A 15,867-nucleotide genomic window follows, 5' to 3' on the forward strand; every position below is an offset into this window, starting at 1 on the left:
TTTGTTTTCTCTTCCTCACTTTGGCAAGAAATGCTGTAGTTCAGCAGCGTGCCTTGGGAATTGGATGTCATTGCAGCTGGCTGGTCGTGACTGATGTGTTCTGGCCCCGGACCAGGCATCGCGGGTGGAGCCAACCCCCAAACACTTGGACAGTTGGGCTGCCTTATAAAAGATGCAGCTTGACTGTGCTCTAGAGACCTTCCTCCTCCTGGTCGGTGGGTAGCCTGCCTGTGCCCCCCTGCTGGGCTGGCCGCTGGCCCTTGCTTCCATTCCCCTTGTGGCTGGTAGTTTGGTGCAGGTTCGTGATGTGGCAGGTCATTGGTTTGTATGTTGTTCCCCCGCAAGGCAGCAGTCACACGGCGTTGCAATAAAAGCAAGAGGGGGTAAAAAATACAAAACCAAACCCAACAAATGTTAGTTACAGCAACATCCCTATCTCATAACTCTCCCTACAGAAATAGGCCATCACTATCTGTTACTGCACTCAGTTGGTCTCTCTGTGGTGTCTCTTTAGCTTAATTGTCTAAATGGAAATGTGCAAATGACCAAATCTCTTAATCAATTAGAGCAAGTGTGGGGACTGAGGCTTTCTGACACTCTGTACTGCGGCACAACCACCAGGCAAACCTGATTTGATTATGTCCTCTGGCTGAGTGTCTAAAACACGATCGATTTCTGTGGAGCGATGGAACAGCTAAATAAGATTTAAATTAATAGGCTTTATTTTGCATCTGAGGAGGAGACAACCCAGACAGAATGAAGTATCCCATAAAGAAATGTCTTCATATTTCTTCTTTTGTAGCTTTATATTGTTTGTACCTGTACTTGAAGGCTCCAGCTTTAACTTGTACAGTAGGCAACAGCTGAAACTGTTTGGACTGTCTGAATATACGTGGCCAAAAGCCAGTGTGATGGTTTTGCTCGGGTGGGCGACCGAGCTCCACCACAACCGCTCTCTCACTCCCCCTCCTCAAAGAGGAACAGGGAGAAAATACGACGAAAGGGGCTCAAGGGTTGAGATAAGGACAAGGAGATCGCGCAGTAATTATTGTGATGGGCAAAACAGACTCAGCATAGGGAGATAGTAAGATTCATTGCCTATTACTAACGAGCTAGAGAAGTGAGAAACAAAGGAAAGAAACCAAAAGCACCTTCCCCCCCCCCACCCACCCTCTTCCACCTCCTCCCCTCGAGCGGCGCAGGGGAACGGGGGAATGGGGGCTATGGTCAGTCTATAGAAATTCTTCTCTGCCACTCCTTCTCGGTCACTCTCGTCCCCTGTGCTGTGGGGTCCCTCCCACGGGATGCAGTTCTTGCTGAACTGATCTAGCGTGGGCTTCCCACAGGCAGCAGCTCTTCAAGAACTGCTCCAGATATGGGTCCGTACCACGGGGTCCATCCCTCGGGAGCAAACTGCTCCAACCTGGGTCCCCCACGGGCAGCAGCTCCTGCCAGGTCACCTGCTCCTGCGTGGGCTCCTCTCCACGGGCTGCAGGTCCGGCCCGGAATCTGCTCCGGCAGGGGTCTTCCACAGGCCGCAGTCTCCGTCGGTGCAGGGCCACCTGCTCCACCGTGGTCTCCTCCACGGGCTGCAGCGTGGAACCCTGCTCCACCGTGGTACTCCATGGGCTGCAGGGGGACATCCTGCTTCACCATGGTCCTCACCACAGGCCGCAGGGGACTTCTGCTCCGGCGCCTGGAGCACCTCTCCCCCTCCTTCTTCACTGACCTTGGCGCCTGCAAGGCTGTTCCTCACTCCTCTCACTCTCCCAGCTGCTGTGTGGCGCAGCGTTTTTTTCCCTATCTTAAATATGCTCTCACAGAGGCACAAACAGCATCACTTATTGGCTCAGCTCTGGTCAGCAGTGGGGTCATTACCAAACATGGGGCAGCTTCTAGATCCTTCTCACAGAAGCCACCCCTATGGCCCCCTGCTACCAAAACTTTGCCACATAAACCCACTACACAGTGATCACAGTAAGCCCTGCAAAATGAAGAGATTAAAAACAAAATTAATCTCCTACAGGAGAGGTGCTTGAAAACTGAAAACAGATCAAAACAAAGTTTATTTTCATTAAAGAACTACTCCAGAGGTGAAGTTTGTCAAGGAAATGTGAAATATGATATCAGAGGAGCTGACAGCAATGCAGATTTGTAAAATATGTTTGGAACCTGAGCCTGGAAGTTCTGGAAACCTTTTGGCATCTCCAGCCACCTGTCCTTGCTTCAATAAAGCGAGACTCTTCTCCCAGAAAGAGTATAATTCTCCTATTTTTGTTTACAGAACTGTAGCAGTTATGGTGACCTGTGTTCATCCTTTTCAGTACAATTTTTTTCACTGGTTTATTTACCTGGAGGTAACCGTGCAAATGGAAGGGGAGGGGCAGATGTCAGAATATAGCTGCCTCATCCTTGGTAAAATCTGAACCAATGTCACAAGTAATTTCTGAACACAAAGATTTTAACTTCAGATAGAGCAGAGAATGTTTTTCATGGTGCCTTTATGTGCTGCTCTGCCAGCACTGCAGTTGCCTGTTGGGCATTTATCTTATGGAAACGCTTTGGGGGGGTCCATTGGGGGAGGTGGGAGCAAGCCCCTGGGTCTCGCTTGGCTGGGGCCTTCTGTGCCGGCACACAGTGCTGAGGCTGTGCTGAGGCACCCTCGGTGCCTTTGGTGCTTGTTGTCAGAGCAGGATGGAGTTGTGTCTGCTGCTCTGTGTGGTACGAAAGGCCGCACTGCCAGGCATGGTCCTTGGTAATGGTTAGATGCTGATTTGCCAAATCCCGGCATGGAAGCGTGGCGGTAAGGTCCCTGTAAATGACCTTGAGGTCACTAAAGCCCCAGCGTGGCATCTATGGTGGAAGGTTCCCAGCTCACCCTGTGCAGTAAGGAGCATTTTCATTGCTATTGTTACGTAAAAGGATCAGAAGGGAACAAAAACCAGCCTGCCAGCACTTCCTGGGACTGAAGTCTGCGCTTTTCATCTCACAGCCGTGCATTTTTGTGTTCTTGGACTTGTTGCCGGCTTTTGTAGCTGCCATTGCCAATCTGTGTATGTATGGCATTAGTAGTGACCATAACCAGATTGCTATGAAATGCTTACGTATGCCTTGTTAGGTATCGCAGGTGACTTGGTAGCCTGTTACAGCAGTGAGAAACTTGATGGAGTGATCGTGGGCTCTGAAAGCCACCCTGCGCATCCCGAGGGGTTAACTTCAGGGTGGTTTCTTACCTGTGCTGAGCACGGTGCCTGCTCCTGCTGGGAAGGAACAAGACAGGCTGACACAGCCCCTGGCAGGCCTCTGGGAGGTGCTCAGCAGCACCTGCTGTTCCGTAAACTGTGCCCTGCTTATAAAAGGTGAGCATTACGGAGATCTGAGGGCTGGGGTGTAATTCTTCAGCATGGCACGTCTTCCGTCCTTAAGGCTTTGGAAATGTGAGTTCAAAAAGGGGATTTGTCTAGAGCCTTGTGAAGTTCAGTCCCCTCAGTTTGGGGTAGCTGGCAACTCCAACCTCATCTAAAGCAGTCACTGTTGTTAGTGCCACAAGTTGCTGGCGGTTGTTGTAACGTGACTAATCTCAAGAAAAATTACACCTTGTGATTCGGCAGCACGTTGAGGGGGGAGCATCAGCACTCCCCAGGAGCTGGAGGGAGGTCAGCTGCAGCGTGCTCCTAGGAAAGTGCTCTGAGCTGCTGGATTGGGGATGAAAAAATAAATCAACCGAGACTTCTTCAGCTGTTTCTGAAAAATCATTTTTTACCTAAATTGATTTTAAATCATGGAAGTCCAAGTTTTCTTTCTAAAATACTCACTATATTGTCACTGTTAAAATGAGTTTTCTTTGGATGTTTAGATATCCAAAATTTGATCTTGGACTTATTTCCCCAGTGTTTTCTTCTCTAAAATAGCTTATTCCTACGTCCTGGTGAGTTAATGCCATGTCTGTTGAAAGAGCCGTTTTTTTTTTTTTCCTGAATTTATTCATTATAAACTATTTTTCTCACTCCTAAACCTAACAAAAGACTTCTCAAAGCAACACGAAAGAAAATTATTTAATGGGAAGTTTCTGTAGGTACATTGTTCCTTTTCCTCAGACAACAGTCTAGATAAAGAACAAAAACTAAAAATGCCTATCAACTTACTTTTTTCTTTTTGAAGTGAGTGTTGTCTGATGTGTAAAACAATCTGAGACATGAGGTCTCTGGCACATCCCCTGCAGAGGGCAGTTTCAGGTGTGCCTGTGTTAGTCCTGGTGGCTGCACGCTGCCTGTGCTTAGCGGCACGAAGCAGTGATGCCCTCACAGCATGCTGCAGCGTTGTCCTACCAGTTGCCCTGCATACCCAGGCATCCCTCCTCACTCTTGTTCTGAGGCTATTTGTCATTCTGCACGCCTGGAGAACAGCCTGTCCTTGCTGTCCCATCCCTCGTGGTGGAGGTGCTCCCCAACTCTTTGCCTTGCCGTGCTGCGTTTTGCAGTCACCAGCAGGGCGGTGATGTTCTCAGCCAGGTGGTGATCTGTTGCTAATGGCATGCTCTGCATTTGCATCTCCAGATGTGTTGGTTCCGCCTCGGGCTGTGGCAAGCCTGCCTCCCGTGCTGCTCGGCTCTAAGTAACCACTGAACGGGGCCAGCTCCGCACATCGCCCTGCAGCTGTCCTTCTGGCCGGGTCTGGTGGCCTTCTGAACCAGCGGTGACTGGTCGCAGATCTAAGTTTTCCACCACGATAATGTACTCTTTTAAAAATAGTGCCTTCTACAAATCATTTCTTGGGCCAATTTGTGAGAATAGTGGGTAAATCAGAGTCCAAAGCTTGAACTCTTTTTCCTTTGCCTACAAGGCTGCATGGTGGTCTTGGTATGAAATGTTCTCTGTTGGCTGTTATCATCTCCGGGCTGTCTTCTCAAGGGGGTGTGGAAATCACAGACACTTAGTCCATTGTGTCCCAAGGAATTCAAAGTTAAGAGGGGCTGGTACAGAAATCCTGGATTCCTGCTAAAGTAGGCATTGCACTTGCAGTCTTGTAGTCTTTTTGAAGTTACTTTTTCTGTGTTGTCCACAAACTTCCAGCTTATTGCTACCCACAATGATGCTCCACCAGCTGGTTCATCCAGCATGTTCCAGGGCAAGGTTACCACTTCTTAGAGAAGTGTCATTACCTTGTCCTTTCCTAGTCTCATCTAGTTTGTCCCTTAGTCGTTAGAAGTAGAAGAAGAGGTGCCAACACTTGTCATCACGGAGGAACAAGCTTTGTGTCCTTGTGTGGGGGCCAAACTTTTTCCTTGGTTGTCTGCTTACTCCTCACATCAGTACAGGGAAAGGCTTTCTTGTTGGCCCTTTTGTACGTCCTTTGCTAGGTGTATCATACTCTGTGCATTGATCTCTCTGACTGTGACCCTGTGTTCTGAAGTTCTTCCTTTTTTTTTTTTTTTTTCTCAGCTGGAGGATTGCAAGGTTGCAGAAGAGCCTGTGATTCTGCCGGATTGGTTTCTTGTTACACTTTGCTTTTTATTGCCACAGTTTGCACTTCTGCCTTAATAGGGTTTAAAAACCTGCTAGTTCTCCAGAGCTCGTTTGCCCTTCAACATTTCTCCTCTAGGACCTCACCTGCTGGTTCTCAGGGATCATTGAGATCTGCTGTCTCAAACCCTCTTGGTTTTGTTCTGCTTTTTCCTTCCTCTCCCTTCCTGGGAATCACGTACTCTGTCCTTTCATGATCACTGCCACCAGTGTTTCCTCACCTTCGTGTTCTCTGCCAGGTATCGACATCAATCACGGGAGTAAAGGATACTTTATACCTGTGCTACGGTTTCCCACAAAGTCACTTGAAAGACTTCATAATGCTAACCTTTGCTCATAGAAGAGAACAAACATTTTAAAAGAGGGTCATTGGTTTCTTCTGGCCATGCTGGGAGCTGACTGCAAAATAAACTTTCATTTAAGAGCCCAGACTTTCAGGCTCTCATCCTAAGATCATCTGTACTCATGGTTTCACCCTGACAGAAGGCAAGAGGCACAAACTCAGACACTTCTGGTCCTTTTAAAAGAATTTCCTTTATAAATAAGCTGTAGTTTCTTAGTGGGGAGAAAACTAGTTTTGTGAAGAAGTAGCAGTAAATTCCCCTGGTATTTTCCATCATTAGAATTAGCGGTGTTGAATGAACCTGTCCTGAAAATAAAGCAAAAGCTGCTTTACTAAAATCACACCCCGGCCACTGGGGATGGGGATGCAGTGCCTCTCCGAAGCATCCGCCTTTCTCACGTAGGTCTGAGAGGGGGCGTGCTGGTGACACTGCCAAATAACACTGGTAGATCAGAGATCTGATGAGTGCGCAAATAAGGCTGGTTGGTGGCAGTCCTTATTAGCTGGGAAAGAGCTGGAGTGAGCCGAGAGCTTTCCATCATCGCTTTGCCTTAGTGTTGCTGGGGTGCTGGGGCAGCGATGGCTTGTCTCCAGAGGGTCAGATCAAACGTTCCACACTCAAATTCTAACACAGTCAGAGCTTTCTAGTGTGCGTGTGGTTTTGGGTAGGACTTCTTTGTGTGCGGTGTTATTTTGGGATGGAAAAGACTATCACACATAATTACCTGCTCAAGGCTTGAGTAGCTGGTGATGCGGGGGGTGGCAGCCCGCAGGGGAGTGGGAAGGTGACGGGGAGTCGGTCTCTGCTGGGGGCTGCGAAACAATCTCATTGCTTTGTGCCCTGGGAGAAAAGAAGCTGCTTTTTGCCAAATGAGCTTTGTAGACATGACCCGGTATGTTTAATAAACAATGTGCTAAAAATTCAAGGGCTGTTAGACGCCAGTAATTAATAGTTGTCCAGTGTGCATTAAGAGCCTGTTGATTTTCTGCCAGCTTGCCCTATTAAATATATGGGGTACAAGCTATGTAGTTAAACATGTAAGTGTTTTATAAATGCCTTTTTATAGTTGGCATTCAGAAAACTTTCCATGTTGGCAGCATTTAAAAAAAAATCCAAAAAAGAAAGCTGTTTTAGCTTAAAGGAGCTTTGAGACGGTGAAGCAGTTTGAGAGTAGCATTTGAATCTTTGCTCTTGAAGCGGGCACAGCAGCGTTTGGGCTGAGGGCTGTTCTTGTTGACTCTGGATCTAGAATTTGTGTTTTAGCACTGCTCAAGTGTGGAGCTGCAGCCAGTGGGAATCTTTCGATGGTCTTCAGTAGGCCATTTCCTTCTAAAAATGCAGCCATTTCTTTCTGAAAAAGTGCTCTTGTCTCTCTCTTCTCCTTTATTTAAATGCTGAACGTGATCTCCTAATGCCCTCGGAGCTGGAAGGAGTGAGTGAGGCAGGTAACCTCAGTCCTCTCCGTGGCTGACTTCCAGGGATGATGAAAGCAGTACAGAAAAGAGATCAGCTGGTTATAAGACTGAGTTTCAAGAGGACATAGTGCTTGATGTTGTCTTGTCCAGACCCATATTGATCCAATAACGCTATTTTGAAGGGCATAGCAAATATATGCTACTCTTCTTCGAGTACGTTGTTCTATAAGCCACAGTAGAACTGGTAGGGGAGAAGTAGAAAAACCTTTGTAGCATATTTTGGGGAACAAACAGGAGAGGGCAGAGAGAACAAGGAGGTGAAAACATAAATTCTTTGGTTTTCTTAGTGCAGCCTTTAGGCATCTTCCTATCCCTGTTCGATACTAATCTGAGTGCAGCAAGGTTAGTGGGAAGTTCCTCTCTCCAGGGAGAGGTCCATGCTCTTGTACAGGCTCTCCTTGGGTTGGAGTTGTCCAGGAATGTGCATGCTGCTTTGCGGGGTTTCACTTGCTGGTCTGGATTAGGTTCTTCCAGATAACTTACAGTGGCTGAGTAATATCCTCCCACGGCAACGAATAAAGGAACAAGAAGTTTCAGGTATCTTCCAGGCACTTGGGTGGTCGATTCACCTGAGTACACTTTTTGCATTTTTGAGGAAAGCAAAATGTGGGTACAGTGAGTGGTCCTCTCTGCAAGGTCGGCTTCCTATCCCAGTTCAATGCAGCTGCCCCTCAGAAAGATGATCAGTGTTTTCTGTCCCCGCAGTCAGTTTGACTCCTAAATTAACACTTCATTTTTATCCTTTGGGAGTCAGTAACTGGGTGGCTGGCAGGCCTCAGAAGTGATGAGAAGCCCCTACTGAGTAAATCTGGAGACTAACTGCATTCACCAGAGGTGAATCTGGCATACTGCAGAGTTGCCAGAACCTTTATGTATTTTGAGTAGCCTGCTGTCATATATTTTGTTACTGGTGTTAACCAAGAATTGACTTAGAAGTAAATCCTTTCCTTCTCAAGGTAATAATTTGTACTTCCAGAATGGAACTCTAAGAGTCTTAGGATCTTCCTTCTTAAGTGCTTTATGTAGCTGTGGTCAGAAGAGAAGGTAGAGCTGTTTTTTCTTTTTTTAAAGAGGTCTTTCTGGCTGCAGAGCATCATTTTTAACTTAAAAACCTTTTACCCATGATTCAAAATACCTATGCTAATGTTTACACTAAACTGCAAGGCCCATTTTTTCTGGAGAGGACCAGAGTCTGGGAGGAGAGGGGTAGGAGACTGGTGTTCAAAGTTCACATCTGAGAGTTGTCAGAGGCAGGATCTTGCATATAATTTGCTCTTGTTTTTCAATTTTATTAAAAAATGCCAGAGCCCCCAGGGTGGTGGATGAGTTCGTACAAATTGCAGTGAATAACTCAGTCTCTTTTTCCTTCAGACATCATACGAATCCAGTGGGCACAGAGTGGAGATGGAAGATGGACCAACCTGAAATGATCTTGCAGGAGGCTATTGAGAACCATCAGAATATGATTAAGCAGTTCAAAGGTAACCTTTCTTACTCTTCCCCGTTAATGATACTTTGGGAAGATAATCAGCAGCACCACATTCAAAGCTTAGATTAAAACATTTTGGTTACCTGCAGAATGCTGCTAAGGAGGCATAAGATTTATAATCTCAGAAAGATGGGCAAATGGGAAACTTTTGGGGTGTACTTATTACTTGTTTTTGGAAATATTCTGCCTTGTTTTTGACCTTAGAACATGAGTCAGCTGTTGGGTATCTACTGCTGTCTTGAGGGAGTACTGTGGAGTTGCCTGTTGTGCATCATGGCAGTTACATCCCTTTCTTTGTGTGTACAGAGGCTTCTGCAGTGGTTAAAGCTAGCCTGCATGATGAGTGATGTTGATTCTTACACAAAAGTGAAGGCAGGTGGAAGGCAAAAGGAATCAATCTCTAAACTGAATAGGAAATATGCTGTCCAGCCATGTTCCCCTGGGAGCTTTTGTTACTTCTGAAACTTCCAGGCTGTCTTTTCCTCACTTATAAGTGAGCGGTAGCATTCAGGATGATGATATTTATTAAGAATTATTCAGTATATTTCTGTGCAACTGAAGCTGCAGTTGTTAGGCTGCTTTGAAAATTACTGTATTTTGTTTCCAATATCAGATCTTTATGAGTTCATTCGCTTGCTATATATCTGTATATATGGAGATAGCTGGCTGTTAATTTTGTTTTGTTTTTCCCCCAGATGTGTAATAAGCTTGGTCTCTTTGCCAGGGTCAGCATTGTGTGCTCAGAGGACTGGCCAGCTTGGCAGGGCAGGTCTAGAACTCTGCTCTTCCTAATTGACAGCAGAGGCTGCGTGAGCAGCAGGAGTGAAATGAAGCGTCCATAAAACGTGCAAGATGAGCCTCAGCCTTGGCTGTCATTTTGGGAACCCGTTTGTTTACATTGGCTGTGCACAGAGAAAACCCAATGGATTAAAAATGTGACAGGCAAAAAAAAAAACTTGTGTCAGCGGAGGGGAGTTGCTCTGTCTCACTCATTGGACTTATGTAATAGGCGGAAAAATAACTCAAACTGGGGCCTCATGAGCTTTGTTTTACACATTCATGAAGTGGCTGGTTTGAATCATCTCGCAGTCTCGGACCAACAGCTCCAGGCAAGCCAGCTCCCTGGGAGCTCCCGTTCTGAGCTGGGTGGAGAGCAGCCAGAAGAACCAGACCGGGCTGTACCCTGCCCCCTGCGTGCAGCCCGTTGGGTTGGGTTGCAGCTCTGTTACTCCTCAGGAGAAAAGTGGCCGTGCTGCAGTGGGACAGGGGAAGGGGACGGTAGTTTGGTGGGGATGTTTTCCGTAGAGAAGAGGTAGTGACAGGAGTGGAGGCACAGTAGGGGTAGTTTGGTGTCAGTAGTGCATCTTCCTTCAGTCCAAGCAAAGCTCAGCTCCTGGTGCTCGAGGCAGTAAAGTCAGGTGTAAAGACGTGCAGGTCTCACATCCGAGCTTTGGTGGTGTTCCTTTTGTGCTGGGGCTGTGTGGGGAGAGTGCTTGGGAAGGGCAGAAAGGGTGCTGCCTGGCTGGCCCAGAGCTGCTGCAGGGTTTCACGGCCGCCTGTTAACTCAGCTGCTGGGATGCAGTGCCAGCACAGCAGGGGTTTGGGTACAGGTGGTTTGTCTGAAGAGCCAGTAGGATGTCAGATTTTGTCTGTAACGCAGTAACAGTTAAAGCTATAAACACGGCGGTATTCATGCTTAACACTTACAGCACTGAGCACTTTTCAGAATTCCGCTCTCTGATTCAGTCTGTTCCAGTTAGCCAGGCTCTTAAGTTAGTTGAAATGTGGCTGGGCAGGCTACAGGGATCGTGATCAATAGCTTGAAGTCTGGTTGGTGGCTGATAACAAGGAGGGTAATTCAGGTGTTGATCCAGGAGCCTGGGTTGTACATCTCAGTGAGTGGATGATGAGACTGAGTACACCCTCAGCAGCTTTGCAGGCAATGCTAATTTAGGGGGGCTGACAGACACGCTGACCAGCAGAGCTGTACTTCAGCAGCACCTCCAGAAAGCTGCTCTTGGGGCTGATGGGGACACATGGAGCTCAGCAAGGAGCAGGAAGTTCTGTGAGGGTGTCATCGCCCTGTTGTCGCTGCTGGGAGGAGACCCTCCTGCTATTGGAGATGAAGGGACACCAGAGTCAGGTTGCTGTTTGATAGATTCAGGCTAGATTCATCAGAATAAGCTTGTACAGGGAAGGTGGTGCAGCTCTCAGATGGGTCCCCAGAGAGGAGTGGGGACCTTCTAGCCTTAGAGGCTTTCAAGTCTTCTAAGCAAATCTGTTACTGCCCCAGCAGTGTTGGCAGCTGTCCTCTCTGAGCAGGAGCCTGGACCAGACACCTGTGGCAGTCCCTTCTGACCAGTAGTTCTGTGACTTGTGTTATACCTGTTAAAACCAAAAGTCCTAAAAGTAACTAAAAATATGTATCCTCTTCTATCAGGTAGGACCTGAGTTCAAAATAGTCACTTCTATTCACCTTGAAAAAAGCCACGTGCTGTTTCAGATGATGACTGGGTTTGCCTGCAGTTTGTGAAGGAGCACGGGGTGTTTGTGCGTGAGTCAAGGGCAAATCCTGCATGGGGTGTTGGTGCACTGCAGTTGCTCCTGTATGGGAGAAGTGCGTTCTTGTTTGCATTACAAGAAGGTGAAAAGCAGCTTATTCTGCAGCTGTTTGAAAGCCCCGCCTTCTGAAAGCTACGTACAGGAGTTGGTTTAAACCCAACTTCAAACTCTGGAGTAACCCTCTCCTCCCCATGCTACACCTTGATGCGTTCCCAAAAAGGGCTGGGGAGGAGGAAAGATTCAAGCGTGACTTGGCAGCATCTGAAGGTATTCCCAGAGTGCTGAGAGGTCTGTAAAGACCGTCCAGTTCTCTCTTCTGGAGCATATTTTCCATTAAATAGATTCCCAAACGATGCCTGAAACTTGCATGTGCTTCCTCAGCACAGTCATCCCTGACCTGGAACTGTGAGAGGAGAATGACTGGAGGGGAGAAAAAAAAAAGCTCTGGACTAGAACTGTGTTGCAAAGTGGAAAAAGAAAAAAATGTATTGTTACTGCAGAGTAATAGATGGTAATGTGCTCCCTGTCTAGGGAGCCTAAGAGCAAGTGCTTTCAGGAGAAGAAAAACAGGAAAAAAATAAGACCAGTAGCCAGCTGTTACATTTTGTGAATTTTACACTGTTTCCCTGAGGTGCAGGTGAAAAATGTCTAGAGTAGAACCATGTGAGAGCAAAACTGATTAGAAGTGTTGCCCTGAACCCAGGGGGAACCCCCGGGGAACCCCCTTTGCACCTGCCAGAGCTGTGCTCCCTCCGGGCTGGAGGTGGCTCAGGCAGAAGACACGACTGCTTCCAGCAAACCCAGCGGTGCAACGCAAATAGTGGGTTGGATTTTACGATGATGAATTTTAGGATAAATAAGTAATATGTTTGAGCAGAGTGATGGACTAGATTGCTTTGTTGAAGAGGGAGGGAGTGTGGAGGGAAGATGGATTGCAGCTGGGCTCCGTGGGCTGCTCCGCTAACGCTGGTCAAGTTTGCAGCTGGGTGCTGTGTACATCTGCCAAGGTGTTCGAATGCTGATGCCGGTGTAGAGCAGAGAATTTGAGCTACTGGAGAAGAAAAGCATGGGGAAAATGTCTTAGTCTTCAAGGCTCTTGAGTCCACTAATGCTGCTCAGATAACATTTGAATAAATTTGTGCTCTTTGTGGTACCAGTACCACAACTTTGCATTCAGATACAGACATCTCTGTGCACCAGGGGGAGAGGAGAGTTATTGTGATGCGTTGTCTGCACACATTGTAGGGAAAATAAGATGTTCTCTGAAAGAACAAAAAAATATTTTCAGACCCTCTCTCCTATAACATGTCCTAGAGGATAGCTCTCCATCCTGCAAGAGTCTCTGCATGCTTTTAGAGATACCTTCTTCCCTCTTCTAATGTTGCCATAGTGTGTACAGGTTTTGAAGAGTAGAGATGTTAATTAACGTCACATAATTCTCTTTTAGAGTAACCGATGGAGACACATCTTCCTGATAGGGAGCTGAGGTGGGAAGGTGTGAAGCAGTTTATTTGATGGATACCTTTTCTAGGTGGTGACTAGTAAATCTCAGTGCCCTTGTGAAGGGCACGCACAGAACGGAAACATAATTCAAAAAATAAGAGTGGGTGTCTCTGATAATAGAGCCCTGGCTTAGGTGGGGGGAAAAATGAACAAATAAGCCCATGACCTAAACTAGGAAATCCTGCTGGCTTGCAGGAAACAGTTCTGTGGGAATCACTCAAAACACAGGTATTAAAATGAGATCTGGCAAGACCTGTGTATCTTGATGTAAGCGTGCATAAAACGTGTTCCTTGCCCCCCTAGTCCCCCAGGCAGTAGCACAGGTACTTGCAGAGGGACACCCGAAGCCAGCAGCCAGCCTGTATAGGGTGACGTGCCAGATGATGCTTTCCTTTCTGAAACTGAAGTGCGCCAGTAGGAGAGCAGCTGGAGTCAGCTTTTCGCAGGAGACGTGCAGCTCAGAGGTGGCTCGGCTGCACGCTCCGCTGAGATCTGAGCTGGAAGCTGTGCACCACTCTCTCTTGCAGAGGCATCTCAAACTCCTGTGGCTCCCAGCTCCTGCACCTGCATTGAACTTTCTGCATGCCACGTGAAATCTGCCCGAGCTCTGCCTTTGCTGAAGTCCATTGCTGGCTGAAGAGAGAAGGAGGCTCGTCTGCAGGGGCAGAGGCTGAGCGCTGGAGGGGTAGGGCAGCCCCACGTACAGCAGCGTGCATGTGCTCCTTGGAGTACCCACTAATCCTGTTTAGTTTACTCCTGTCTAGCTCATGATTTATGTGGTCAAATGATCACATATAAAACCTCTACGCTCCTGTGCAGTGTATTTACTGTATGCCAGGTTTGATGTAAACCATTTTGAGAAAGTTACTCTCAAACTTTGTGATGTTGGAACTTTCTTCAGTCTGCTTATAAGGCTGGCAGTGTAATTACTGTAGTCCAATTGCAAGATACCAAGAGAGAAATTAATTCCCAAAATGACCTAGAGTAGCTTTAGGAAAACAAAAGTTAAGTCCTTTAATCTCTGTGTGTGGTTGAGATGCTCCTTTCTTTTCAAATAAAGTTCTCATTTAGCGCTGTCAAGTTTCTGCAGAGTAACCATTAGTCCTGTCACCTATTCAGGACAGAGCCTGGCTGGTATAAAATGCACTAAGCTTCACTCTGATCACAAACCAGCTTTTCTACGTGAGGCTGAAGCAATATCCATGAACACCTCTTTTTATCTTGGCTTTGCAGCATAGCATGTAATTTTCTGTACTGCTTCAGCTCCAGCGTCTAGGCAACGGGAGGTGAGCTGAGGACCTGGTTTCAAACTTAAGTCTTTGTTTTTTGAAACAGACCAACCCCCAACCTGAAACCTCAGATATTATTCAAGTACATCAAGGCACGTCAAGGAAATGTGAAGTGACACATTTGGAACAAAAGCTTGTTTGTAGTCAGATGGCTTCATACGGGGTGCTGAGCACTTTGTCGAATATGGATGGGCAGGAGCAGTGCTCACCTCTCCCCTGCCCTCCTGTGGGGACAGTAAATGTGACTCGGGTCGGTTAAACCTGCGGATGGTATCTTCACATGGATGCTGCCATTGAGTTCCTTGCCTTTTCCTCTTTGTTCTGAAATTCCTCTCACTTTTCAAGGCGGCGTCATGTGTTGAGGTTTCTTTTGGGCACGTCCTCTGTTGGGTCGCATTGCACGTGGTGGCCGATGCTGATTCAGACCTGGTGGTTGTGGCTCTGCCCAAAGGAGCCAGGCCCACCTCACTGAGGAGTTTGTTCTCGTGGGGCTGGAACACAGTCTGGTTAGCACTGGAGAGAAACAGAACCTGTTTGTTTTTCAAATGCCAACTTGAAGTGGAATTGAACTTGCTCTTGTGCTTGTCTCAGCATTCAGGCAGCAGCACTGGGGTCTTAGCACGGGAAAGTTTGACTCAAACGTTACCAAGAAGAATTGCTTGCAATAGTTAACTGCACACAAAGCCCTGAACTCCGTGTGTCTGGCCATACAATGCTTTCTTGGTGGTCTCTGTCTGTGGCTTGGTGTTCTCTCTGGTTCAGGAAGGCTCTACCTGGTTTTACTTGGTGGCAGGGTATATTTTAGATATGGATGCATGGTTTGGGAGGAGGTTATATGCGACTTATGCCAGTTCTCTGTCTTTTTTGCAGGAGTGTCAGGAGTAAAAGCAGATCGCTTTGAGGAAGCAATGACAGCAAAGCACTGCGCGCTGTCACTGGTGGGAGAGCCCATCATGTACCCGGAGATCAACCGCTTCCTGAAGCTCCTGCACCAGCACAACATCTCCAGCTTCCTCGTGACAAACGCACAGTTTCCAGATGAGATTAGGTAAGGGCTGGACAAAATAACTCTGTTCTAAGACATTTCAGTGCTGACCTGTGTTGTAATGCCATTTTATCATTTGTCCAAGTCAGCTCTGCACGAGTGCTGACAACAAAAACAGAAAAGCTTACTTGGCACCTGTCTGATTTTAACCTGTATCTCCCTGTGTTTCCTCATCTTTCTCTCTCCCAGCTTGATTTTTTCTTTTCTATATCTCTTAAAGTGTGATCACTGCTTGAAGTGAAGAGAATGTAATATCCTATCTCCTGGAGATGTGAGGGAAGGAGAGCAGCGAGCGAGCTGCGTCTTGTGCTTGGGGACGCAGATACCTGGTGTGAGTGTTTGACAGCTAGAGCAGGAGGCTGAACCCAAACTGTCTGTCTGGTTTGTCTGCTTCCCTTGCAGTCTGACCTCTGCTCTGACTCTGCCTTATGAACAGCCGAAATGGCTCAAACCCAAGGTCTGTATGGGCCAGCCTCTGCAGCAGGACCCAGAGCACAGTGTGAGAGCAGGGGAGAAGCACAGCAATACGTTAGCCTTGTCTGCAGAAGCCGTAGGTGCTATCTCCCTCCCAGAGGGACTTGGGCTAAACATTCACACAGCAATTCAATGAACTCCAAGAGAGTTTTTACAAATACAAA

At 47.2% G+C, this 15,867-nt stretch overlaps 1 protein-coding gene across 1 annotated transcript in view; it reads left to right on the top strand.

Annotated features, from left to right (window-relative positions):
• Nucleotides 1-15,867, top strand: part of LOC118176263 (S-adenosyl-L-methionine-dependent tRNA 4-demethylwyosine synthase TYW1-like) — a 94,782-nt gene that overhangs the window by 37,702 nt on the left and 41,213 nt on the right. The window contains exons 11-12 of the mRNA XM_035343175.1: nucleotides 8,713-8,822; nucleotides 15,055-15,232. Coding sequence (XP_035199066.1) covers nucleotides 8,713-8,822; nucleotides 15,055-15,232 — 288 coding nt within the window. The remainder of the gene's footprint in view (nucleotides 1-8,712; nucleotides 8,823-15,054; nucleotides 15,233-15,867) is intronic.

The sequence above is a fragment of the Oxyura jamaicensis genome, chromosome 19, assembly GCF_011077185.1.
Source record: "Oxyura jamaicensis isolate SHBP4307 breed ruddy duck chromosome 19, BPBGC_Ojam_1.0, whole genome shotgun sequence".
NCBI classification, from domain to species: domain Eukaryota; kingdom Metazoa; phylum Chordata; class Aves; order Anseriformes; family Anatidae; genus Oxyura; species Oxyura jamaicensis.